Here is a 27,196-nt window from a genome sequence, read left to right on the forward strand (position 1 = left end):
TTGCCTTAATTTACACTACAATTGGATAATAATATTCAATTGTCTTAATTCAAATTTGCCCTAAACACAATTCATTATCTGCTCCGCCTTCCCGCCACTACCGTCTACCAGTCGTCCACCAACACCACGCCACCACGGCTGATTCTCCGATCCGGCCGCCGACATCGCCGCCGGCAGCGTCGGCGGCCACAAACAAGGTGATCGTTTCACCCCCTACCCGCCATTCTCTCCACCGCTTGCTGTTCCTATCGGGACTAGTCGCCCTAACCAACCCAGGCGACTAGTTTTGGACTCCGCCGCATCACATTTTGCACGCACGATCTCTTCCTCTCCTCTCCTTTAATTTCCCCAAGTAAAACAGTTGTTTATTGGATCGATCGATCGATCGGTCAACTCCTACCAGGGCTACCCAACCCATCTTACCACCGACCTCGATCCCAATTGTTTAAATGTTTATTAATCTCCGGATCATCCACCAACTTTACTAGAGAAGCCAGAGAGATTCGGTCGCGGTCCCTTTTCGCGCGCACGCGGGCCAGGCGCGAGGACCACCGATGCATCAAATGTGCTTAAACCAGCAGCGATGGCGGTTGTTCGGGGATGCGGGGGCGGGGCGATTTACTCGGCTGCCCGCGCGCCGCATGTGCGGATAGGTGGGTGGAGTTGTGGCGGGCGGGGCGCACGCTAGGTGTTCGATGTAATGCGGCAGTAGGGTCAAGCGCGTTCGCGTCCTGGAGATGGGGGGAGTTGGGGCCTTGGGGGGTTTATGAATTGGGTCATCGTGCTGTAGGTGTAAGGTGTTGTTTAGGTGGGATATGCCTCTCACAGCTCCGACGCCTGATGGGAAGAATTGAATATTGATGGTGGGTGGTGTATCAGTTTGAGGCATGAGGTCGTCATTCCTTTCTTTGGGATGGATTCTAGGCATGTTAGAGTTCTTTTGATTAAAAGTTACCTCAATCCAGACTGGCATTGATAGAAAAAGAACGTCGGCGATTAAAACCTCATTCCTGGTTTAGTTATTCTGAGCAATGTGCAGGACGGTTGTTCTTTCTTAGTGGTCCTAGTCTGTTCAATGAAGACATGCCATTCCAAAGTCACATTACATTGTGAATTCAGCTTTGACCTAGAATCCTACTAGATAACTAGTAGTCTAGGACTCTTTTTGGAAGTCACCAGAGCTTGTTTATTATTTATCAAAAAGGTAGAGCTTTGACAGAGAAGTTGATAGGTTAACTATAATCAGTTTGCACTTGAGCAGAAAAACCCACAGATCCTTTTGGCAGTACCCCGGCCTTTTGATTTAGGAAATAGCTTTTCCACATGGTTGTCAATTTGATTGTTTTCTTCATTATGTTATTGTGCACTTCAGCGTGTGCACATGGATACACTTGATGGTACCCCTTTGAATACCGCTGCAAGCATTTCTTGTAGCCTGGAGGATGTGAAACGTTTATGTTTTTGCTAATTATATAAAACGTTTTTTTTTTCTGAAAACACACACTGTTTGCGCCAGGTTTGAAACTTGGTTTGCGCCAAGATTGAAGCTTCCATTATTCTTTACAAGTACCAAATACACCAGCTGCTTTCTTGTCAGGTGCTACCAACATAAGGTTGTTGCACAATAATGCACTTCTTTTCTTATGCTGACGTACCTATTTTGAATTTGCTCTTGAATATCATCCTCCAATATTAATCTGCTATAATTGCAGGTTGCAGCCACCTTTTTTTTTGTTTGAAACTTTGCAGCCACCTTCAATATGGCTAATTTTTTAATCTCTAGTACATGTGAATATGAATGCCAATAGAATAGAAGTCTGAAATATTCTTGACCAGTTTAATACTACCATAAACTGGTACAGTACTATTCAACTTATGTACCATAATGGCCTTCTAGGTAGTAATGTTGAGAAGCTATGCTTATGGCCAGTACAGAACTCACCAGTCACCAGTATGTCTTCGGCATAATCAAACCATGGTGCCCACATTGCTGTAACCATTCTGAAATTGCAGAATTAGCATAAGGGAGTCTTCTAAGGTTAAGTAGAGTGCCTTGAATTATTGAAAATAACAGATGGCATTACGAATAAAATTTGTATCACTGAGTAATTTGCTATTTGATGTGCATGGCTTTTGTTTGTTTGCATACCCATAGCACAGTTGCACACAAATTACCACGTGTTCTCTGGCTTTTAGGTGAAAAGTTGAAATAAGATTAACCTTTTTCTCTCTACTTCTGACCTATTTAAGGGGTTTGTTTGACTTTATGGTATTAACATGTGAGAACTCTTCGAATAAGTGTCAGCTTGCCTACCTAGGAAAGTTGTAGCTGATAAAAAAATATTGCAACATGTCTTAGAAATGTTGAATAGTTGTTAAGTAACAGGTTGGTGTAAGACAGGAAAAGAATACGATCTTTTGTCTGGATGTCTGGGTTCCTGGCAACTGAAAAAACATTTTAATGGGCCAAGTCCAATAGGGTAACAAGTTGTGGAGGCCAATTTTTAGCCCAAATAGTGTGATCCTTCAAGTGTCTGCAGAAGTGCAAGATGCAAACTTCAGAATTCTGGTATAGTTGTACCAACTAATAGGAATCTTTATGTTCTCATGATTGCAGAACCTGCACCTATAATCTGGTAAATTTCTCACACATGTTCCTGCTGAAGGTAAAACTTGACGCCTCTTATGCAAAGTTAAATTTGACTTGTATTGTGTAATTTATCCTTCTCATTTCAGTATGCTTCTTTGGAGCCCCTTCCTGTGTTGAGATGAGAAGCACCTGTTTCAAAGTTGTATTGTAGAAACTAGAATCCTAGAGTATCATTCCCTTTCTGGTATTTCCGCAAATGTACAGATTTTTAACCTTACTAATGCTTCATGCATGTTCCATCTTCTTACCAGTCTGGGTTCCTGGCAACTGAAAAAACATTTTAATGGGCCAAGTCCAATCGGGTAACAAGTTGTGGAGGCCAATTTTAGCCCAAATAGTGTGATCCTTCAAGTGTCTGCAAAAGTGCAAGATGCAAACTTCAGAATTCTGTTATAGTTGTACCAACTAATAGGAAGCTTTATGTTCTCATGATTGCAGAACCTGCACCTATAATCTGGTAGATTTCTCACATATGTTCCTGCTGAAGGTAAAACTTGACGCTTCTTTTATTCAAAGTTAAATTTGACTTGTATTGCGTAATTTATCCTTCTCATTTCAGTATGCTTCTTTGAAGCCCCTACCTGTGTTGAGATGAGAAGCACCTGTTTCAAAGTTGTTTTGTAGAAACTAGAATCCTAGAGTATCAGTCCCTTTCTGGTATTTCCGCAAATGCACAGATTTTTAACCTTACTGATGCATCATGCATGTTCCATCTTCAACATCATGTTATCATGATCGTGGAGTGGAATGATAGAACCAGTCAAGGATCATGATTGGCTCTCAAGTACAAAGAAATTCAGTTGGAGTTGGCAGGGAAACCATCCAGTAATTATTTAGGTACACATCTCTATCCTTCATCAAAATGGTAGGCAATGGACCTGTGGTGTGAACTCTGTTTTTACTGGTTCGCACATAGAATGCCTACTTATGTGGATAAGAGTAAATACATTATGTAGCCAATTTTCTAACAGTTGCAAAGATTTATTGAGGCATATTGGAGTTATGTTGTGACATGACACTTTAATTTGGCCAAAATTTATTAGCATCAAATTGGCAATAATGAAACAATTTCCTTTTTAGGCAATTTAGTGGAAATATATCACAGTTAAATATTTGTGAAGCCCACTCCAATTATGCTGTAGACTAGAGACTTGTGGCCCTCCATTTTTCAGATATTTGCGTATACCTAATTTCTTGAGCAATCAGCATCCACTTAACACCAGAATAGTTGTAGAATTTTCAGATAAATCAAATTGATACAGGACCAGTTGTAGGTTCGTGGTCACCATCATTTGATTTCTGAATCACTGTTTTATTGGTTTTACATGATCTACATCAATCATATTCCTGTCCAAATGAGACTAGAGAGAGTTCATGCCTAAATATCAATCTCATGCTCCTATTAAACAATATATATATATAATCTTTTGCTAACAAGCTTACATTTACCATTTGTATGAAATTGCTACTGGCCAGTGCCACCTTCTAGCTTGAACTGATTAGAGCTTGATAAATGGATATTTGTAGTACAGCCTGGCCATAACTTATATGACGTAATATGTCATGAAATACTGTCATATGCAGGATAATATGCCACTTACTGAAGCAAGCTGTTTATCAAGCTGACACTGTTATATATGTTGAGTTTGACATATTTTCTGATGTTGAGTGATGGGCATGATTGCTCTAGTGGGAGGTAATATTGTGCTTCCAGAATCTTCTTTTATTGAAACGATAAAGAGTAAAAGAAAAACTGGCTTGGATTATGTGAATATTGTCATTCAATTAAAAATGAGATGGTCATCCAAGTTGATCCTAGGACTTGAACCTATTAGGGCAAGAGGTTAAAGTTAACCTCCTTGATAATATGCCTCTCAGTTCACATGCATCAAAGAATGACGATCATTTTCTTGTTCTTTAAGTAAGCAAGACAATGTAATTTTCAGGGCTCAGGTGCCGGGATGTATTGCAGGTGGGGTTGCAAAACTGCACTTGCGGCAGGTCTCTACTGAGTTTAATGGCCTCCAACCACACTGACGTGAAAATGGGTTGTTAATAAGGCATGTCAGTGAGATCCTAAATATTCTTGATGACTCCGAAAAGCTGTTGATCTAAATTTACTGTAAGAGTTCCAAAAAGGTATGGCCGATCAAAACACTGCTGCTAATGTCCTGCAAATGCATCTGGAAAATCAGTCCATCATGTCTCAAACTGCTTTCGTTGTGCATATTCTTATGGTACCGGTCAATTTGGTATGATGTCATCAGTTGCCGCTTGTTTCTTTTGCTTTTTTTTTTAATTCCCACAATTGGCTAATGCAAGTTGACAGACAATTTTCTGTTGCTTGTTACATGTCCAAGAAGTAGTCCTTTGCATCTAAATCGACGCTATGTGTTTCCTGTTCAGCATGATTCAGAACAAGTTTGCATGCAAGGTTGGGAAGCCAAAGCTTAAAGGCTAAATTTGAACCAGGATGCTGTGCTTGAAGGACAATCATGTGATTTCTCAAGAGAAACAACTGGTTTCTGCTCAAACTCCGCACAAAAGGTGAATAACTAACCTCGTCTACATTTTCTTCTAAGATGTGATATGACTACCAGTTATATTTGCAAAACTAGTACAGATTTTAACCTCTTCTGCAATTGATGCAATTTATTTTTTTATTACTGACTAGAAAGCTCTGATGCAAAGTCCTTGTTTGTAACACATGAATCTTCCCTATGTCCTGTGAAATTTCAGAATTAGAAACTGTAGTTTTCAGACGTGTCTCGAGTCCATCTAAAAAGCATGTCTTAAAAAAGCATTGGCATGTAAGGCTGTGTTTGAGAAAGGGGAGATAGAGAAGATTTGGGAGATACATGAAACGAGGTGAGCTATTAGTGCATGATTAATTGAGTATTAATTATTTCAAATTTCAAAAATGGACTAATATGATTTTTTAAAGCAACTTTCCTATAGAAAATTTTTACAAAAAACGTACCGTTTAATAGTTTGAGAAGCGTGCACGCGAAAACGATGTGCATTCTACCTCCAATCTCCCCAGAACGAACGCTGCCTAAAACTAGCGTGTTTCAAAGTAGGTCATCGCCGGATCGGCCAAATTTGCCTGTTGCTGGTAGGTAGGTCCGTAGGTGGATCCAATTTGTTACAGCGGATATCTTGTCTAGCCTTTTAAAGTTCCTGCACTTGTTCTGTTGCTGACGAGGCCAAAGTTGGCATCCATTGTGCAGACAAAGCATTGGCGAACGGCTCCTGTGCTGTTCGTGTTTAGTTGGTACTAACCTTGTACTAATTGACAGCAAAGCGCTTATGTCATGGCTGCACTTACCACCATTGTTATAGGCTTGTGTGATTTGCATCGGTATCCACTACCAAGCGTGGTGGTGACATTTTGTTTTGCAGCGTGAACATGGACACATGATTTAGATACAAAGATGCAATCATACAAGAGGGGAAAAAAGAAGAAGAAATGTCACTGCCATACCCCAGGTCCCAACCCCCAAGCCTCCTATGGCCAGGAACATGCACGTCACTGTCCTGCCCAAATGTTTAACGGCGCGAGAGACACGTTTCTGGTTACTGGTTGCTGCTGAATTAGCGGAACTCACTCGCACACGCGGAATCCTATGATTTTTAGCTTAGCAATTTACTCCATCATCATTGAGTAGGGTCGAACTGGGGGAGGGTGGTTGTTGATTGATTATTCAACTGCGTTTGAGAATAGTTCTTGTCTGTTTCAAACACTACTAGATCACCTTGGTCTTGGTTGTGTGCACTGCATCTAAAAATACCGAGATGGAATATTCAATTCAGTTTAAGCTTTGAGGGCTTGAGGTTGCCACGTTCCAAGATCCAACATGCTTGGAGGTTACTGTATTACTGACGAAATAATATGAGACACTGGAAACGTTTTAAACACAAGAAATTTAAAAATGCGGATTCCATTGAAGTTTTTGATCAAATCCATCCAAATTCGTTCGAATGCAGGAACAGAAGGAACATATGCCATGGGGAGGCAGGCTAAGGTACAATCTCTCAACCAGGCTGTAGTAGTAATTATTCATAGCAGCAGCATCAGCAGCAGAGGTAGTACTAGCAGAAGTAATACTAGAGGTGGATTGTTCGTCGTCATCATCGTGGCGGTGGCCTTTAGAACTCGACGCCGTTGAAGACCTTGCGCACCTGCTCGAGCGTGACGAAGAGCACGACGGTGAAGGGGCCCTGGCGCGACACGGTGGGGATGAACCCCTTGTACAGCGCCATGACGCCCTCCGACCGCACCGTCTTGAGCGCGCAGTCGATGGCGCCGGAGTAGGGCGGCGGCGCGCCGGGCGCCACCTTCATGTTCATCACCCTCGTCTTCACCACGTCCACGGGGTTGGACGCCGCGGCGGCGACGAGCCCCGCGGCGAAGCTGGCCACGACGTGCGTGCCCAGCCCGTCGGCGCCGGGGCCGCGGCGCGCCAGGATGGCCTCCTTGGCCTGGTCGTAGGTGGCCAGCTGCGACGCCGTGACGATCATGGCGCGGTTCACCGTCAGCGACGACCCGCGCCACAGGCTGCGGACGCCCTCGTCGCGCGCCATCCGGCCGATGGCGTCCCCGACGCTGCGGTAGTTCCGGCGCTCGGCGAGCGGGAGCCGCCCGTCGGCCTGCATCCGCACCATGGCGACGTCGGCCGGGTTCCCCACGGCGGCGCCGACCCCGCCGGCGATGAGCCCAGCGGCGATCTTGCGGTGGAGCGGCAGCACGCCGCCGTTCTCCTGGGTCCACTTCTTCTTCAGTATGTCGTAGAGCCCCATCCGGGTGGTGGAGTAGAGCGTCTGGCGCAGCATGGTGGCCGACACGCCGGAGAAGAGCCCCGCCGCGCCCTCCGCCCGCAGGATCTGCGCGCCGACGGCTATCGGCCCGGGCTTCCTCGGCGGCGCAATCACGTCATGCGGGATCGCCACGGCCTGCCCCGCGTGGAACGCCAGCGCCGGCCGCAGCGCCGCCTGCGCCGGCGCGACCGCCGCCGCCGCCGCCGGCGCCTCCCCCTGCAGCTGCATCCTCACCTTAATCAAATCGAGCGGGTGCGTCGAGCACCCAGCGACGATGGACGCGATGCCACCCTCCACAAATCCCTTGAACCCCATTGCTCCTCCTCTTCACAAATCGGACGGAAAGAAACCAAATCAAAAGGAAAGAAGACCAAAATTGCAAGAAAGCTCAAAAGAAAGGAGCAATCTTTTCTATTCCTATTGCTGCCAATAGGAGCTGGGGCACATCTCACTGGAGACGAGGAGATGGGAATGGAGGGCGAAGGCTATGGAGGAGGAGTGTGGGACGCTGGCCCTCTGTGACATATGCTGCTCGTGCGTTCCTCTTTCCTGGGGCTTGGCTTCCGATGTGCTGTTTGTTTGCTGCGTCTTGGCAGAGGAAGAGGCTCCCAAGCCGCTATTTATAGTTCGCCTCGCAAGCTGGAGGGAGCTTGGAGACGGCACGAGGAGGAGGAGGAAGAAGGAAAGAAAGAGGGGTCGCGGTGGTTCTGGGGAAGGCAGATTCGGAGGTGGGTGGTGGCCGCGGGATGGGGAGGACCTGGCCGCCCCGCGAGAGAGATCTCTGGTGGTCGCTTGGACTTGACGCGGAGAGGAGGATGAGAAAGGGGGGGGGGGGGGGGGGGGGGGTGGTATGACGGCGCGTGGGCGGACAGGGCTCTTGTTGGGTTTGCCCTAATTATTCCGTGGTTTGGACGCGTCGTGGGCCGTCCGTTGGTGAGGATGGACGGCAGATGACTCGCTTGGGGGGGGGGGGGGGGGGGGGGGGTTTCGGGTTTCCTTGTGTGTCTGCTCGGAAAGTTTTTTTTTGCGGCGTATAGGGGTCGAGGCGGGCAAAAGAAGGAAGGGAATAGTAGGCAAGTATAGCTGGGAACAGGATGCCTTGCTTGCTGGTGGTGAGCAGGATGAAGGTGGTACGGATAATTTCTGAGTTTCGATCCCGGTTTTTCGGATGCGGATTGTTGCAGTCGAATTTTTTTTTGGATATTCTCGGATTCGGATACGAATTCGGATAGTTTTTCTCGGATACGAATTCGAATACAGTAGCAATGGTATATGTCGAAAATCGGATTCGGTCGGAAACTATCCGACCTTTTTTTGCCAGATATCCGAATCAAAATAAACAGCAAAATCCAAATTAACAAACATCGAAAAACGCTCGTCGCCGTCCGCCGCACGCCGTCGCACGTCGCACGCCGGATCCACTCGTCACCGTTCGCCGCACGTCGTCCCCTCGCGCCGCCGAGCCCCATCCGTCGCCGTCGCCTCACGACGTCGAATCCCGCGACTGCTGGGCCGCCGACCCCGGATCCGGCTGCCCCGAGACCGGCGTCGCCGTCCGCCGCACGCCGTCGCCTCGTGCTGTCGAGTTCCCGCCGTCGCCACGACCCGGCTGCCCCGAGGCTGGCGCGGCTGATTCCGCTTGTCGCCGTTCGCTGCACGTCGTCGCCTTGCGCCGCCGAGCCCCTGCCGTCCGCCGCACGAGGCCCCGCCCCCGACGTTGCCGTCGCCGTCCGCCGCACGCGGCCCCGCCCCCGCCGTCGCCGTCGCCGTCTGCCGCATGCGGGCCCCGCCCCTGTGGTGGTCGCGGGAGCCGGGAGGAAAGGGTGGCGGCTGGGAGGAGATTGGGAGGTGTGGGAGAAACTAGGGTTAGGTTTATATATCCCTCCATCTAAATGGGCCAACGGGCCTAAGAATTAGCTATTAAGTCTATATGTCCTCCCTCAACTTCGAATTAAATTTTATGATACTAAATGAATTCATGTGAAAAAGTTATCAAAAACAAAGTTGTAGAATTTATTGAGATCTACCAATTTTATTTTGGTCATTTCTTCATCCGAGTTTGATTGAACTATATAAATTTTGAATTTTAAAATATAAGAAATTCAAATAATTTTTCGGGTAGTAGATGATTTCAAATGGAAAAAATTGTCAACAACAAAGTTGGATAACTCATCGAGATCAACAACTTTTGTTTGGGTCATTTTTCTATATGACTTTATTTAAATAGTTTGAATTTGGATTTCAAAATATGATACCTTCAAATAACATTTTCAAATACTAAATGATTTCAACTGAAAAAGTCACCAACAACAAAATTGTATAACTTATCAAGATCTACAACTTTTATTTTAGTCATTTTTTCATCCGACAAAGCGATAGTAACATTGTTTACAAAATTTACATATCTTGTATATGGTTTCATGAGATATAAGAGAGATATGCAAATTTTATAAACAATATTACTATCACTTGGTCGGATGAAGAAATGACCAAAATAAAAGTTGTAGCTCTTGACGAGTTCTACAACTTTTATATTCATAACTTTTTCAGTTGAAATTATTTACTGCTTCAAAATATTATTTGAAGTTGCTATTTTTTGAAATTCAAATTTTTTTACTTGATAAAACAAAGTCACAAGAAAATATGGCCAAAATAATAGCAGTAAGAACACAATAACTCGATAGAACATGATTTTAGAACACAATAATAGCCTCGTAATGTCTTATTCTTGATTGAATCGTCTCCCTCAACCACAAAATCGAATACAACAAAATTATTAACACTAAAATTTGAAAATGTTGATATGTTCTATTAGAAAAAATAACGAGTTATATTTATTCGTTGATTTGTGAAGGTCGGTTTGAGGGGCTTTTATGTTCCGATTAATATTCGTTACCGTATTCGTTTTGATTCGTATTCGCTCCATATCTGTATTCGATAATATTCGATTCCGTTTTCATATCCGGGTTTTCGATTCCGAGAAAAAAATATGAAAACGAATATAATAAAGCTAGTTTTCGACCGTATCCGATCCGTTTTCATCCTAGTGGTGAGTGGTGACTGGGTGAGTGGCTGGGGTGAGCTGTGCGGTTCAGCGGCTGGATGGGAACGATGTATTCGCGGTGAGGACAAACAGTGAAGATCCAGCCCTATTTTGCTCCACGGAAAATATCCAGCCCTTTTTTACTCCACCGAAAATCGTCCTCTACTATTGCCGGTCTGCCAGTTGAAATTCGACCTCCCTACGGGAAATGCGTACTCTATGGTGGGCATGTCGTGCGTGTAGGAATTGATGCCATTTTGAACAACTATTCAGATTAATGGCATTTTGAACCATATTATTTTTAGTAAAATTAATAAATATGTTAATAAATTTAGTTTGTTATCAAATATTGGTACTGCCTAAAGAATTTTGGTAACAAAACATTTAATCTATCCTATCAAAATTTGGTAATATTGTTAACTTGTCCAAATTTTGGTATTGTCAAATTTCAGAAAGGTTCATTTTGGTAGCAATCTGAACAGGTCCTAGAATTCAATTCAGGCAATTTTTTTATCTTTTTTTTAATCTTCAAGCTTTAACTTTTGAACCACTATAAGTGAAAATATATACTTTCTCCGTTTCATATTACAAGACTTTCTAGCGTCATCCATATTCATATATATGTTAATAAAACATATATATATATATATAACTAGATTCATTAACTTCTATATAAATATGGGCAATGCTAAAAAGTCTTATAACCTGAAACGGAGAGAGTATTTTTTATCCTAAAATTACTTTCTCCTTGTATAACGTCTCTTTAGTTCTCTGGCTTACAAGTGGGCCTGATCAGCTATGGTAGCCACTACAGTACATTGCATGCTGCTGCACGGTCGATTGGTTGATCAGAGGACCCACGAAAAGAAAAACAATAAGAAGATTTTTTTTCTCTAGAAATTGGTTAATTTTTCCGTAACCGAAAAGACTTTGACTTAGAAAAGGAGGGCTAAAGGCAACGTGTATCCATGATTGACTTTTTCACGATGGTGAATGCTGGAGCCTGGAGTACATCTGCCAGAGTGCCAGGCACACACTGCGTTTGAGAATACTGATCTCAGGCAGTCAGGCTCAACACCCCTCAAGGAAAAGTATTAGTTAAACTCAGGACATTAACGACCTTTCAGGCCATTTCTGTTGCTTGAAGCCGTAGTTATTTTCGCTAATGAAACCTCTCTTGCTTCAAGCCATCGGAGTAACACGCTGATTACGTGATGACTTGCCTGAGACCCCCTTTACATGGCACTAAAACTTTTAAGTCCCTATTACATCGGATGTTTGGACACTAATTATAAATATTAAATGTAAACTATTAATAAAACTCATCCATAATCTTGGACTAATTCGCGAGACGAATCTATTAAACCTAATTAATCCATGATTAGCCTATGTAATGCTACAGTAAACATTCTCTAATTATGAATTAATTAGGCTTAAAAAAATTAAATTAACTTTTATTTATGTAATTAGTTTTGTAAGTAGTCTATATTTAATACTCTAAATTAGTGTCTAAATAGAGACTAAATTTAAATCATGTATCCAAACACCACCCAAAGTGGAACTAGTAGTAAGCGAAACGAGCAAGCAATTTTCTATACGAAGGGCACGTCTGCCTGCCGCCTGTGGCCGGCTTGGCTTGCCGCCACGGTTTCCTTGTCGAACGCGTTGCCATGTCCAAGTCTAATTTATTAATAGTAGTATCGATCAAAGCTGTTCCTTTGCACCAAATAATTCACCCCTCTCAGCGTGTCCATACGACGATTTGTCAACCAAATGACCGTTTCGCACCGAGACACAACTCTATCGCTCTTCGTCTGAAAAGAGAGGCGTCCTGGCTACACAGCCTTTTACATTTCTAGTCGTTTTTTTTTTCTCATGAGCTGCGTTTGTGGGAGGTGAGTTTGTTTGTTTTGTTTTCGCGTGCACGCTTTCCGAACTACCAAACGTGTTTTTCTAAAAAAATTTCTATAAAAAATTTACTTTAAAAATTATATTAATCTATTTTTAAAGTTTAAAATAATTAATATTTAATTAATCATACACTAATGGCTCTTCTCGTTTTGGGTATCTTCTCAATCTTCTCTTTTCCTCTCCTCTCAAACTTGATGTTTAACTATTTGCTATTCCTATGCCAATAACTTGTGAATCGTTATGTATGTATGACATATGAATCCAATGGTATATACTCCCTCCGCCAAAAAAAAAATGAATCTAGGACTGTATGTGATATATTCTGGTACAACGAATCTGGACATATACATGTCTATATGTCTAGATTCATAGTATTAGGATATATCAAATCCAGTAATATATTGGTTTTTTATGGGACAGAGGAAGTAGTTAATTGTCATGTCTAAAAGTAGCAAATAGTTAAGGCTTGTTAACTTTGTTATCCAAATAAACCATACTGGATTTTGATAGATTTTGGCATTATTAAATTTTAGTAGCATTGGCTTTATTTGATTTGATTCATTTATCAAAATTTGGTAGGCTTTTAAAAGAGAAAACTACTAAAACTACCAAATTTTGCTAAGGTTATAATGATTGAAGTATGTTTAGTTTGTTGCTCTATAAGGTTGAAACTGGCATTGTGGCAACATGACCTTAAGGGCCATTTTTGTTTGATTTAAAAAACATATCTTACCAATTTATTGGTAAATTTAATAGTATGTGTGTTACTTTGGATTGAGATCAAATATTTGGTAGTACTATATTTAGTCATATTCTAGAAGTTTCTTCACTGTACTATCAGAATTTGGCTTTATATTGGCAGCAATTCAAATATTAACTAAATAATTTTACCCTACCAACAATTTTTTAATAGTATGTCAAATTTACATAGTCTTTAAATTATCTCCCTGCGGGACCGTTGATGGAGACGCTCGCGACGTGTACGTTAACCCTTCCAGATACGGAGCACCGAGAGCATCTTGTCACGGTGTGTCACATTGCACGTATTAATAGCCCGTTCGTGCATAGCCACAGCTCGCGACACACCAGTTGCCGAGTTGCCCCGACGAAGGAAGCTAGGGGTTATTTGGATGGTGACCATACTTTGCCATAACTTTGGTAAGCTACTTTGACCATATATTTATCATACCACACTTTTTAATTTTGTGAACACACTTATTATAGGTATATATCTTTGCCAATATTTGTCTAACTTGTGACCAAAAATTTCTTAGCCACGTAAATTATAGCATGCCACATCTTATAATTTTAGAAGTTTGGTAAACCGAAACAAAAATCCAAACAGCCCCTAAATCCACCGCCGCACCACCACCCGCCTCCGCGCGCGGGACGGCGACGTCGGCATCGCGCGTCGCGCCGCGTCGCCGCGTCCGCTTGTGCGTGGACTCCACCGCACGCATCCGCACCGGTGAGAAAAACTGGGAACGCAACGCGTGGCGCAGACGCGTGCGCGGGTCGATCGTGCGCCCGGTGGGTTTTCCGGGGAAGTTGGGGCGCGAGCTACTCTCAGGTTGCAGCTGGTGCGGGCTGGATCGGAGTAAAGCCTCTGTCCAGTGATGGAGTGAGTGGTGACTGCTGGTACTCGATCGGCCAGCGAACGAACCAGCCGGCCGCCTAGCATAAGAGCAGGTATAGCAGGCTATAAGCCGGCTGTAACTAGATATCAAGAAAAAAAGAGATAAGAGAAAAGAAAGCGGGCTACAGATTTATAGCCGGATGTAACACGGACTTTAAAATATTATATGTGTATGAGAGGTGGGACCGTGTATTAATGGTGTAGTATATTTTCGTAGTTAACCATTGTATGAATGGGCTATTAGATTGACTATAGATGTTTTGGAGCCAATAATTAGGTGTACTATTGACCTTGCTCTAACATGGCACGATCAGCAATAACTGCTGTCCTAACCTGGGGGTGACTTGTGGGAGTGTGAGGCCAAATCTGTGCTTTATTTTCCACTAATAAATAAATAATACGGGTCGAGTTGGGTGCGTTTTGTGGTGGTTTCTTTGCGTTGCTTTTTGGACTAGTTCAGTGTGGTTTACCCTGGTCCGGTCCTGGGCTACAGGCCAGCAAGTCCAGCAGAGCTTAGGGGTGTCAAGCACCACAAAAAAGTTGAATTTAGCCGTTAAAGAAACCGAGCTCCACGGCTAGTGGAGATGAACACGTCCAAGAATGGTGGTTTGGCTTCTCTGCTTTACCTTTTCCCTTTAACTTTTATTTCCATGCTAGGCTGATTCTCTACGGGCCGATAGTGGCTTTTTAAAAACAATTACGAGCCAATTCGGTGGGTGTTGCTACAGCATTGCTGCGGCTGTGCTTCAGCTAAGGGAGGGCACAAACCACTGTTATCGACTCGCAGTTGCAGCCTACACGGTTGTGATAAAGGGCAGCCGAATAGCTCCTATGTATAGCATGGTTCTTTTCTCTAAAAACATTCTACAAAACCATTGTTTAAATCACTTGTTCTATACTAAGTTTTGGTTTTATTCCCACAAATAACCACCAATAATCTATATCAATCATCCATACAAAAACAGAGCATAATGACCGCCTGGTTAATGTGGACTGTGGAGTGTGGACGCACGATTGAGCTATTCTACTCTTTAAACGGTGTTGAATATTGATCTGGTCCGGTCTTCCAGATGTTCTACTCCAGGAAAAGCCAACACGCCGTGAAAGCATACTAGCAGCAGTAGTACAGTAGTACAAATGCTTCTTGTTTCAAACTTCAAAGTAAACAGTAGTAGTTGTAAAGAGAGCGAAATTGCTTCAAGCTAACCGTATTGTTTACTTCTTGACCAGGCCCAGATGTCAACTAGAGGTGGCAGGCAGTGACGCACAAACTGCACAAGTGCTACTCCATCAGTGGCAACGTTGAAAAGTAAACACCGCTGATGCTCCAAAGCTTTCTTCCGTTGAGGAAGTCAACTTGAGAGGGCACCCTTTTGACCAGTAACCACACCACCAACTGGAACTGGAAACATGCTCTAATGTGCTAGTGCTACGTGCCGTATTTCTATGTTGAGTCCTGCTATACGTATGACGTTTCAGTTATACAACTCATATTCAATTAGATAAATATAATTATAAATAATTAAAGAAGAACATGTTTATATGCACTGCAACCATTTACAACCATTGATCAACTTTAGTTGTATGTAAGTTAGACAGGTCGTACGCATAACAATTTTCTTCTATGTTCCATACGCTTTGAGATCAGTGCATAGTTCCTCGAAGACCCGTCTGGGAAGCAGGACATTTATTTTAAAGCATTACTAGAAAGACACATACTACAAGTATATTATATTCATATACCCCGTGAAAACGTTTTTCTAATATGTTAAATACATATTAGCGACAAATCAATAGCATCACTAAACTTTGAAAGCGCATCCGCATATGCGTAACATTTACGAACACTAGGATTCAAACACATGGTGGATGGAGTTATATGCATGGCCTCCTTTTAGAACGAGCTCGGGAGTCCTAGGATAAATTCACAATCTTACCAATTTTTTGTTTAAAGTTAACCGTGTGATATAAAAATCGTTGGTATTAAAATTTAACTCCTGATAGATGCTATAGGACAGAAATGTTTCCCCTTCATTTGACATTTTTGATGCACCCATTCATTTGACCTTTTTGATGACATAGGACAGAAAACTACACCCAAGCTACCTTGAATACACATGTTTGGACTTTGGAAGGGGGCAGATAAGCGACTTTCTCTGGGATACACATCACCATGCCAGCATGCCCCATGACTAAATGCTCATAGGCCATGACAGTAGTTTATGAAAACAGATAATTTTGATGCTATGCGTGTATTGATAGGCAAAGCTGGAACTGGAAGCAGTCATGCTTGGCTTTTCGTTCTTGTATGGGTACGTAGCAATCCATCAGTCCATGGCTCCATGCCTCTAGATGAGCCAAAGGGACACGACTAACACGAGTATTAGTGATGTTTCAGCTCAGTTCCCCGAACCTGTGGGAAGTTAAATCATTAATCATACTAGTTCAATGAACATTGTGCGTTATTTACTCGTCAATTCTGATCGCAATCAGCGACCAAACGCGCTCTCATCATTGCGCAGTTGGCATGTTGCCTATGTGCCGAATTCATTGCATCCATTTTTATTTTTGGGTGTCATTCCTTCTGAACATGTCACGCACATGCGATGAGCCATGTCTCTGTTATCTTTTGTTCCACTGTCCCCTTAGGCCCTTATCAAATTTCGATGAACAAGAAGTAGTACATAGCCATGACAAACAGAGATACTGAACTTTGTGGAAGCACTTACAAGTTACAAATCGCTACATGGCTGACACTTGTGAGATTTGTTCAAATTCATAGTACCAGGTAACTATATTTTAATACGAAGTAGTACATAGCCATGACAAACAGAGATGCTAAACTTTGTGGAAGCACTTACTTTACAAATCGGTATGTGGTTGACACTTGTGAGATTTGTTTAAATTCGTAGTATTGGGTAACTATATTTTGAGACGGAAGTAGTACCATGCAAGCTAAATATAGTTGCATTAATCCGATCCTGCTATCACAAATGGAGTAGAGCTAGGAAAAATATTATACAAGAGAGTAGACCTATAGTTTGTAGGAATACACATCAGCAAGTAGCATCATTTTCCCTTATAGTTCAAAAAGATCACTCAAGTTCACCAAAAAGGTGAAAAGAAAACGATGATGAAATTAAGAATTCATATCATCATCCACGTTGCATTCTCCAAGGTAGACCTTGATGCTTCTTGGTGACCCGCAGTTGCCTTCTGCAATAAGAGCTCTATCGTTTGCAGCCATGTGTTGGATTATTTTGTATATCATTTCGATCTAAGGTTGCATCAAGGAAAGGAGTTAGTGCGTCAATCCATTGATGTTTTTACCAGTGATACGAGAAAAGAGCATGGATTACGGGTTACCTCTTCAGGACAGTGGCAGCGATCTGCAATTTGATCCAGTGTCAATGGCTCAGCAGGGTCCTTGCAGCTGGAAGATAGTAAACTCGACTATAAGCAGAAAGATCTCCTAGTACAAAATTAACACAACAAACTGGAGACTAGAAATGTTATCGTAAATCATATCTTTGGTTTTCACCAATCTTATAGCATATCCGCATCTGTTTCTCATGAAACCATGTGGAGAGGAATTGAAACGGTTATATGTTCATGACAAAGAGATGCCTATATGTTTCATGTTTTCTTTGTGGAGTACTTTGTTCTTATTTAAATTATAAAAAAAAAATATTACTGCAAAAAAAAGGTCCCACAGTCACCTCTTCCAACTATTTGAGTCAACTGATCAGCTATTGTAATCTATATACATATCATTTTTTAAATGGTTGCCGCTAACCAAGGTACTCAAACATCTCCAGAACATTTTTAACAGGCTATTTTATTCCAAAAGGACATGGGTGTAGTTCAAGAATTTAGGTCAACACATCTATATGATTCTGTTTCAAGTTCTTTGGACTATAGCCATACCTAGAAAAACAATGCGTGGTTATTACTGCAATGAAATCAAACAGTAGAAGAAAAGGGAATGAATGCAGTTCAAGAACATTGATGTTGCCCCCATGAAGAAAAAAAAGAAGAAGATTGATGTTCCATACCTGGCTTCGTTAAGAACAAGTAGGATCCTTTTCTGAAGTGCCAACACCTCTCCAGCAGCCTTTTTCCCTGCTTCGACACCTGTACAAAGCATAATAATTTGCATAGATCATAGCAACAAATTTTCTTAACAATTCTTGAGAAAATTTTAAAAATTACGAGAGAGTCAAACCAGGTTGATGATAGGCATTGATGTTGATTAAATAAGCATAAAGACCGACAGCACGCTCATAGAGTGCAACAAGTGCTCCAACAGCTCTAGGGTTTACTTCTTGGACAGTGACTGTAATAGATTCGCGGTCATTTGCATAAAGAGCTGAACGAGTTCCCTACAAAAATTAATTTTGTTTCATCATCAGTTTTATGTAATTGGTATCATGTCAAATCTCACTTCATATTTCTATATCAGATCTGGAAAATTACATGTAGCATTCCAAACAAGTAGTCCCCACATGTAACACTTGGTTCAAGCTCCCACTCATGACCAGGAGGCCTATCGCGCAAAACTTCAATAAAAGTAACAAAGAAGTTGTGCACACCTTCTCTCAGCTGCTGAATGTAGCTGAAATCAGAGATAAATCATTGGTCATGCATTTTTCTAATCTATATATAGGAAAGTAACTGACACAGAAGATGAGAAGATTGTAAAGATGTAAACTTACGCATGCTGGTCTGTGCTTCCTTTGTTACCATAAACAGTTAGTCCCTGATTAACCTGCATTACACTATCATATGTTAAAGGCCTGTTTAGGACATAGTATAACTTTTTACAGAAATCTGTACATTTTCCACATGGATAGGGAAAAGGCCCCCCTTTGAATAAAGACCTCGACATGACTGATAATATAAGCTATGAGAAGAAAAAGGAATAATGCATACCCGATTTCCATCAAGGTCAAATTCTTTTCCAAGAGATTCCATGACAAGTTGTTGCAAGTATCTACTCAAAAGAAGCAGGCTATCCTTGTATGGCAATACAACCATATCCTAGAACAGCAATTAGTATCGTAAAGACTAAGGATAAGCCAAAACACACAAGCAGTCACAATGCATACAGATGCATGGACATGGAAGGAAACTTGGAAGGAACAGCGAATAAGCCATAATAACTGATCAAGTTGAAAACTACTAACCTTACTGCCTATTCCATCCGATGCCCAATACCAACACAATGCAAGCAAGGCTGCTGGATTTTCCTTAATCTGGACACGTAAAACATCATAATCATATATATATTTAGTTACAGGAGTGGCATTGACTATTTAACTTGTATTTTATATGTTCAAACAAATCATACTTCCAGTATTCCCTTTAAAAAAAAAATTCATACCTCAGTATTCCTAGTTTCCTCATCCATTTGTGCAGCACCAACTAGCATTTCCTTGATGTCAATACCCTTGTAAGTTGTAATAAGTCTCTTATCAGTTGCAACATTGGAAGTCCATGGAAATATTTTTCTCCTCAACAGACAACAGAACATGCAAATGTGAGGCACTGACCTGTAATGCTGCTGGCAGTAAACCAACAGCTGACATTTCTGATGTTCTACCACCAACCCAGTCAAACATGGGAAATCTAGCTAACCACCCCTCTATTCTGGCAGTGTTATCTAATAAAGAATTCTCTTGAGTAATTGCAACACCCTGCAAAATAGCTGGTCCTACATTATATCAAATTTAATCATGGATCAAACACGTGCATCCACGATTAGAAGAAAATAATAAAATTCACAGGGACCTATGATTCTTATTTTGTTTGGTAGAATCACAGGAACCTATGATAATATACAGTAAGCAATTATCTGATCAATGTTTGGTCACCATCCTTGTAAAAGAATGTCAGGTCACCATTGGAAAAGGTTTCTAATTAGCATAATGGATACATAAAAAAATAAATTAAAATCTGGCTATCTATGTTATGGCTCAAGTACTATGATTGGGAGAAGAACACTAAGAAACATTTAGTAAAGCATAATATTACAGTGATCAAATCATCAAAAGAAGGGATATTGCAGGAGACTACTTTTTTCGTTTAGAAACAAAGTACTACGTGACAGACGGTAAACTGAGAATGAAACTTTCACACCCACAGTCTCGTACAGAGCAACATACAGTATTTGATACCGAAGAGAAAGAAAGCATAGAAGGACAAAAAAGAACCTTAGGTCACAACCTGTTTCGAGAATTCTAGTCCAGCATCTCGGAAGGCCTTTTGTACTTCTAATAGACCATTTCGTGTTTCAGGTGTGCCTCCACTCTAGAAGTATGAAAAAAATAAGATATATCAGATTAGCCATGAAGTAGAAAAAAAAAACAGATAATTAGGGTGTGCATGATGTACCTTTGATATTACAATCACAAGAGTTGATGCAAGTTCTGGTCCTAGCTGTGCAATCTGATGGTCAATTCCAGCTGGATCGGTGTTGTCGATAAATCTTATCTGACACAGCCATCAGAAAGATAAGGTAGATCACACTTCACACACACAGTACTTTGAGCTGCAGAAGACATTTTTAACAATACATTACATTGCAAACGAGCTCACTTTACTTATGGGTAAATAAAGTCCATAAGCAAGTAAGCTACTCAGCCTACTCTACAGCTTAAAGTCCCTATTGAAGGATTTGAATTTCAACTTGGATCAGACACAAATGATAGATTATTTCAAGGCAAAAGTAATGTTACACAAAACAAAAGTTCCTAGCTCAAATGGGCCTTTGTAGTAGATAGATATGATGGTGTAGAAAGCAAAGACTGTTCATATTTTCTTTGTGGTATTCATAAAACTGAATTCTCTATTGAATTTGGAATCTCTTCGATGGGCCCTGAATACTCTTGGACCTATTACTTCAGCAAGGAATGGATCCTAGTAACTATATAGACAAAGTAAATGAGAAGAAAATGTATGGCAGATGGTACAGTTTACAGGAATAGGAAATACCATCAGAGGAGGGTTATCTGGAGCAAGTGCCTCCGCAACAAATTGTGGCCCCAAAGATGAACCACCAATTCCTATAGAAAGTATTTGAGTAAATCGGCCAGCAGGGGAGGATGGAGGTCTTATCTGCATTAAGTAAACCATCACAAAAGTAGCATGAGAAGTTGACACAGGACATAAAACGTACCTACAAAAGATGCAATGTGCTAATGATACAATATTGTATTGTTACGACAAGTAATACACCACTAAGTTGTTTGGATGCTCTGTTATCCCACATAGAACCAGAACTTAACACCACTAAGGCCCTGCTCTTTTCAGCCACTTCACTGGATTATTGTCACGGAAATTGTTTCTTCTACTGCATTGTTTAGTTCTCTTGTTGTAAGGTAAATTCATCAAGTTTATTTATTAGAATACTTAATTTATATCCATAATCGTGTATATAATCCACTACAATAATCCGGCCAATAATCTGCTTGACTACAATGCTAACAGGTCAAATTATTAAATTAATTAATATTAACCCCGAGAAGCAGCCTATCCCTATGACCTATTCCATGCCTTATCACAATTCACAATACACACAAATCGATCATGGCTATCCGTAAAATTGAAAACGGACTATCCCTCAAGCGAGTGGAAGCTCACCTTGGCGGAGATGACGTCGCTGGCGAACGCGAGGATGCGTTCGAGCGTGGTCTCGATTTTGTCGCGGAGGAAGGAGTTGGGGGCGAGGGCCGGGTTGCGCAGCCAGTAGTGGCCGACCATCCGGCCCTCGTCGGGGTTGGCGATGGCGCCCTTCTCGAGCTCCCGCATCGCCGCGAACGCCCGCCCCATGGGCGCCTCCATCCGCCGCAGGAACTCCTCGGTGAACCCGATCCGGCTCACGTCGACGAACAGCCCCAGCTGCTTGTGCTGGTACAGCCACTCCACGTAGCGGTTCCACAGCCTGATGGGGTCCTTGTCCACCGCGCCATGGGCGAGGACGTCGGCGTGGCCCGACTGCTTGGAGCTGAGCGAGCGGGGAGGAGAGGATGACGACGACGAGCAGGAGCGGGAGACGTCGGTGATGGAGCTGGGACGGGCGAGGCGGAAGTGGGAGGAGCGCGGGAGGTGGTCTCGCCGGAGGCGGAGGCCGCACGACGCCCCGGAGGAGGAGGGCGCCGCCGCCGCCGCGCCGGAGATGGAAGCCATCGCCGGAGTTGGAGCGTGTGGCTTTGGGAGTGGAGTTGGAAGGGGATTGGGAGTTTACGAGAGAATTGATGAGAAGATTAAGATGATATTTTAATTTTTAATCTTAATATCTGGTTTGGTAGAGGAGATGGACATTGCTAGAAAGTTTAGTTAGAGATTAGGTCATTAATAAAAACGGATGACTGAGATTTGCTTAGAGAAAATAAAGGAGGCATTCACTCCCAATTATCTGCCCCTACCCAGGTATTGAAAAGATCGTTCATCAATTCCCCATCTTTATCCCACCAAAATTCACATGTCTCCTAACCAAACAAAACACTTAAGAGTCTCATCCCTCTAAACTCTCAGTCCCTCGTAAAAACTCGCTCGGACCAAACTGGCCGGAGAGGTAAGCCTCGCGAGATGGAAGCTGCTAATGGGGCCCACTTGTCCGTGACGGAGCTTACAGGCCGTCCGTACGGCCCAGAAGCCCAGCTCACGTGTCCAAGATTGAAGATTCCGAGTGACCGAATCTTTATGGGCTTTTTTACCCTTCGTGGGACTAGCTATCCATCACACGACAGATTTTTGGGTCCAAATCACACAGATTTTAGATTAGTTGGATTAGGCTCATTTGATCACTTGACTAGAAAAGTCTATACAAGTATCAACATATATTAATTATATATATTGCATATATTTTATTTGTTAGATCTTTACATTGAAAAAAATATATCACCAACCCATCTACTAAAAGTTACCGTGTAATTACACTATAGTTACACTGTAACTACACTATAGTTACAATGTATATTGTAACTATAGTGTAGTTACAGTGTAACTGTACACTTACATGTTATATCAACTAAACTTACAAATATAATTTTAGTTATATAGGATTGTAATTTTATATTTTAAAGGAAATAACAAGTACATATTTACTTACACAATATTTTTACCAAAATTATAGTGCACTTACATGTTATATCAACTGAATTTACGAATGTAATTTTAGTTATATAGATCTGTAACTTTATATTTTATTTCTTCAATCTCTTCACCTAGCCGCAACGACGTGCAATGTATGTACTCATCAATTATGTGCCAAGCTAGATGTTGCTGGCCTCATGCGTGCGTGGGAAGGAAACGCATCATAGCCACTAATTAAATCATGCACAGACTAATCCACAAGGAAAGTAAATCCGAGTGATTTCGAGCCAAAAATTTGTCGCCAGATTTTTAGCAAAATCGTTATAGGATTCGTTTCTCATAGTGCCTTTTTTTTAAAAAATAATGGAATAAATCCGTTTTTTTTTGCTAACAAGAGTTAGAATCACTTATTACACAAACTCGTTCAATAGCGATCACATATCATGTGACGTAGGTAAAATCGAAGACTTAAGGCTGAGTTCGTTTAGGAGGGTTCCCAACCCTTTTCCATCGTTTTCCGCGCGCACGCTTTTCAAACTACTAAACGGTGTATTTTTTGTAAAAAGTTTCTATACGAAAGTTGTTTAAAAAAATCATATTGATCTATTTTTGAAAAAAAAAGCTAATACTTAATTAATCATACGCTAATGGACTGCTCTGTTTTCCGTGCGGGAGGGTAAGGTTCCCAACCATGATCCACGAACACAGCCTTAGGGTTTGAGGATTTATTGTATCAATGTTCTGGGCTACGAGGATCAAAATATATGCATATCCCGGTTTACAGAGTTGGACTCAACCTTAAAATCTTAATATTATTGGATGTAGAGGTTGGATTTTTAATTTTATTTTTTTAAAAAAAAATGGAAGATATAAACTCATTATGTGGAGAGATTTTGCTTCATGCACCCACTTGTTTGGTTCATTGCCCTTTCTCACCATGCCAAAAAAATTGGCCATGCTAATGGACTAACATGTTCATTTGCTTTCTAGAAAAACCAGCATGTTCAAGATGCTAGCTAGAGTGATAAACAAGAGGTATACATATACCAAAAATTTTGCTGCAACCCAAACAATCATTTTTTACCAAAAATTTGACGATACCAATTCTTTCGACAACCCAAAACAATAGTTCTTTTGAATAATTAATGCTAGATCTTACCATTACAAAGATCTAAACACAGGCTAGTTGTGTTTAGATGCAACATGTTTCAGACAATCTCTTCTGATTGTACATGCAACTGTCCTTGTGACTCTCTCCAAGTACTGTACTGGTTCCATCCAGCTCTTTAGCCGCGAGGAAGTTTAGGACTAGTAGTAGTGTAGTACTTATAAACCGTGAGCTAAGTTAAGCTAATCTCCTACTAGTCCTAGATGTATTGATCCAATGTGTAACCTGCCGGCCTATCGGATGGTAGTACGGCACAGTCCCTGAAGCAGTACTCTGACAAAGAAAACTGCACGGTTGCTACGTACACCGGTACACGCTTAACTGATGCCGGAAGAGTACAAGGACAGCTTCTCATTCTCATTATGATCGTTTGCTGTAGTTTTCTTTTCTGACATAACTGGTGAATTGGAAGCAAAAGATTAATTAGGAAACACACAAGACAAAGTGGAGAGTAAGCTTGGCTAGTTGCCTGCTGGAAGGCGCTCTAGTGCATATGGAGATGGATTATATTCGTTCTGCTCAATTAAGTGGGGATTAAGGAGCCAAATCCAATGATAGCCAGATCCGTCTGCACCATTTGCCTGACAATACTAATACTGAGTTGTAAACTTTGAGCTTGCTGGGTTTGAAGTCAATTCTTACCTTACCAATATGAGTTTTGGGACTACCAAATTTACCGCGGGTAAAAAATTGATAGAAAACTAAACATGCATGAGACACTATTGAAATTGTCAAGAATTTGTTAGAACAAATATTGGCATCAATCCAATCAAGCCCTTTTAACTCCAAACTATAAATTAGTTGTTTTCCATCAGCGCTTCCCGAACAGTTAATTAATACGTTTTCGTTTTGTGCAGAAATTTACTATATATATACAAGTTTTTTAAAAAATAAATTCATTTTTCAAATATATAATTGTTAATATTTAATTAATTAGACTACTTCTAAGTGACCAGTATGCTACTTCTATTCGATATATAAGGTTTCAAACGGGCCCTAATACTACGATCAATCAAAGGAGGCCCAGGGTGGTGATAGCCTGATAGGGTCAGCCTCTCATATTCTTAGCATCATTGGGAGATTGATTGGTCCTGGCCAAGTTGGCAACCAACATGAATGAATTAAATTGATCCTGGACAAATGAATCAAGAAACAACGCGACTAACAAGACCTGATCATCCATATACTCCAACAATATCGTTACTGCAAGTGGACATGCCATGCAACAAATCAGTTTGCTAATAAGCTAGTAGGCGACATCTCGATGGATGGATCGATGGATGGATGAGAGCTTGCATAGGGAGTCTCAGCGCGGAGGGCGGCGACACGCAAGCTAAGCTAGATATGGCGGATGTTGTGTGTGTGTATAGAGAGAGAGAGAGCAGCTCTCTATAAAATAGTCTTTCGGATATTACTATACAACTATAATAATACAAAGATTGTGCTATAAGAAACATTTTTTAAAAAAAACTACTATTATATTATAAAAGTATTTTTTTGATTAATATCTAAAAAATAATTTTTATGCACCCACTTTAGATATTTCAGAAGGTGTTGACCTTTAAAGTGTATAAAATTCAACTGAAATATGTCGAAACATGCACATGCAATTATATTTCCCACAAAAATCACACATTACACAACTGTTTTGAGGTATGCAAAGCACAATTGGTGTTGAACCCAATAGTTTAAATTCTAGTGCCCACGAATATTCTACAATGTAATTGCTCTTTTAATTAAAAAAATAGTAAGGCTAGGAATTTACGTTTCTATTGACACAAAATTCATCACACACACGAAGGCATGGGAGATTTGCATCTGTGTTGATCTATGATTAAAGTTGGACATGTAAACTAAAGCTGCGTTTAAAATAGGATGGAGGAGTACTACAAAATGGCAGATTCAATGTTAGATTGATTTTTTTTTTGACGAAGGGAGTATAATCAAGCGATCTCGTCACAAAAATAAAGACTTCTTTCCCATCTCTCATTTCTATCTCATCAATATGTACATTAATTTGGAGTTATCATTATTTTGGAGCTGTAAATGCCTAACAATGATTCCATTAATTTCGATGTTGGGCCATGCAACAAGCATACTCTTAACCTCGGTTCATGTGCATTAATCAGCTAGTAGATCACGCACATCAATTGTGGAGTTAAGGGTCAAATAAGAAAAAGTGACAGTACTGAGGGAGTACACCTACGTACGTAGATGGCCGAACAATCGTCGCTCTCTTTGTTTTACGTGCTTGTACTTACCTTCTCTTTTGACTCACCAGTTAAAACTAGATCTAAGATCCCTCTAATGCAAATGTCTAGCTAGATCTCACAGGCCTTCCTGAGAATCGATGCACTGTAACATGTGACCAGTTGCCAGTTGGGTTATCTTAATTAAATTCTTAAATTAGACTATTGCTGCTGCAGCTCTAGCTATATATACTCCTACTCTATCTATATATATATATATGTATATGTATATATATATATGTATATGTATGTATATGTGTATGTATGTATGTGTGTGTGTGTGTCTATATATATATATATATATATATATATATATGTATGTAGATATATATATAATATATGTCTGTATATATATATATATATATGTATGTATATATATATATATATATATGTATGTATATATATATATATATATATATATGTATGTATATATATATATATATATGTATGTATATATATGTATGTATATATATATATATGTGTGTATATGTATATATATATATGTATGTATACATACATATATACATACATATATATATATATGTATATATGTATGTATGTATGTATGTATGTATGTATATATATATATGTATGTATGTATGTATGTATGTAAAGAGAGGATTAA

General features: G+C 41.0%; 2 protein-coding genes and 1 long non-coding RNA gene across 4 annotated transcripts; 1 reads left to right on the top strand and 2 right to left on the bottom strand.

The window, feature by feature from the left end:
• Positions 1–110: 110 nt before the first annotated feature.
• LOC127782478 (uncharacterized) lies at positions 111–6,543 on the top strand. Of its 2 annotated transcripts, XR_008019182.1 has the most exons (5): positions 111–197; positions 1,517–3,487; positions 4,235–4,346; positions 4,597–4,789; positions 5,057–6,543. It is a non-coding gene; the product is annotated as an uncharacterized LOC127782478 (long non-coding RNA). The 2 variants fall into 2 exon arrangements; XR_008019181.1 differs by having other exon boundaries at positions 4,235–4,789.
• A 32-nt stretch (positions 6,544–6,575) lies between these two features.
• On the bottom strand, positions 6,576–7,915 carry LOC127782477 (mitochondrial uncoupling protein 5-like). Its single transcript, XM_052309679.1, has one exon. It carries the CDS (start codon positions 7,781–7,783, stop codon positions 6,800–6,802), a length of 984 nt encoding a protein of 327 aa, XP_052165639.1. The 5' UTR covers positions 7,784–7,915; the 3' UTR covers positions 6,576–6,799.
• An 8,987-nt stretch (positions 7,916–16,902) lies between these two features.
• LOC127782914 (glucose-6-phosphate isomerase 1, chloroplastic-like) lies at positions 16,903–22,302 on the bottom strand. Its single transcript, XM_052310193.1, has 14 exons — positions 21,700–22,302; positions 21,052–21,174; positions 20,452–20,550; positions 20,284–20,367; positions 19,611–19,754; positions 19,442–19,507; positions 19,245–19,313; positions 18,991–19,098; positions 18,774–18,826; positions 18,535–18,673; positions 18,284–18,440; positions 18,114–18,192; positions 17,425–17,491; positions 16,903–17,335 (listed from the first exon to the last, which is right to left on the bottom strand). The coding sequence occupies exons 1-14, from the start codon at positions 22,243–22,245 to the stop codon at positions 17,198–17,200; spliced, it is 1,872 nt and encodes a 623-aa protein (XP_052166153.1). The 5' UTR covers positions 22,246–22,302; the 3' UTR covers positions 16,903–17,197.
• Positions 22,303–27,196: the final 4,894 nt, after the last annotated feature.

Source organism: Oryza glaberrima, chromosome 8 (assembly GCF_000147395.1).
Source record: "Oryza glaberrima chromosome 8, OglaRS2, whole genome shotgun sequence".
NCBI lineage: Eukaryota > Viridiplantae > Streptophyta > Magnoliopsida > Poales > Poaceae > Oryza > Oryza glaberrima.

Bases quoted from the DNA above. Each gene is read 5' to 3' on its own strand.
- LOC127782477 (XM_052309679.1), bottom strand. From the start codon at position 7,783: ATGGGGTTCAAGGGATTTGTGGAGGGTGGCATCGCGTCCATCGTCGCT.
- LOC127782914 (XM_052310193.1), bottom strand. From the start codon at position 22,245: ATGGCTTCCATCTCCGGCGCGGCGGCGGCGGCGCCCTCCTCCTCCGGG. The intron at 18,674-18,773 runs GTAAGTTTACAT...CTCTGATTTCAG, and splicing joins GGAAGCACAGACCAGCATGC to CTACATTCAGCAGCTGAGAG. The intron at 18,441-18,534 runs GTAATTTTCCAG...TAATTTTTGTAG, and splicing joins ACTTGTTTGGAATGCTACAT to GGAACTCGTTCAGCTCTTTA.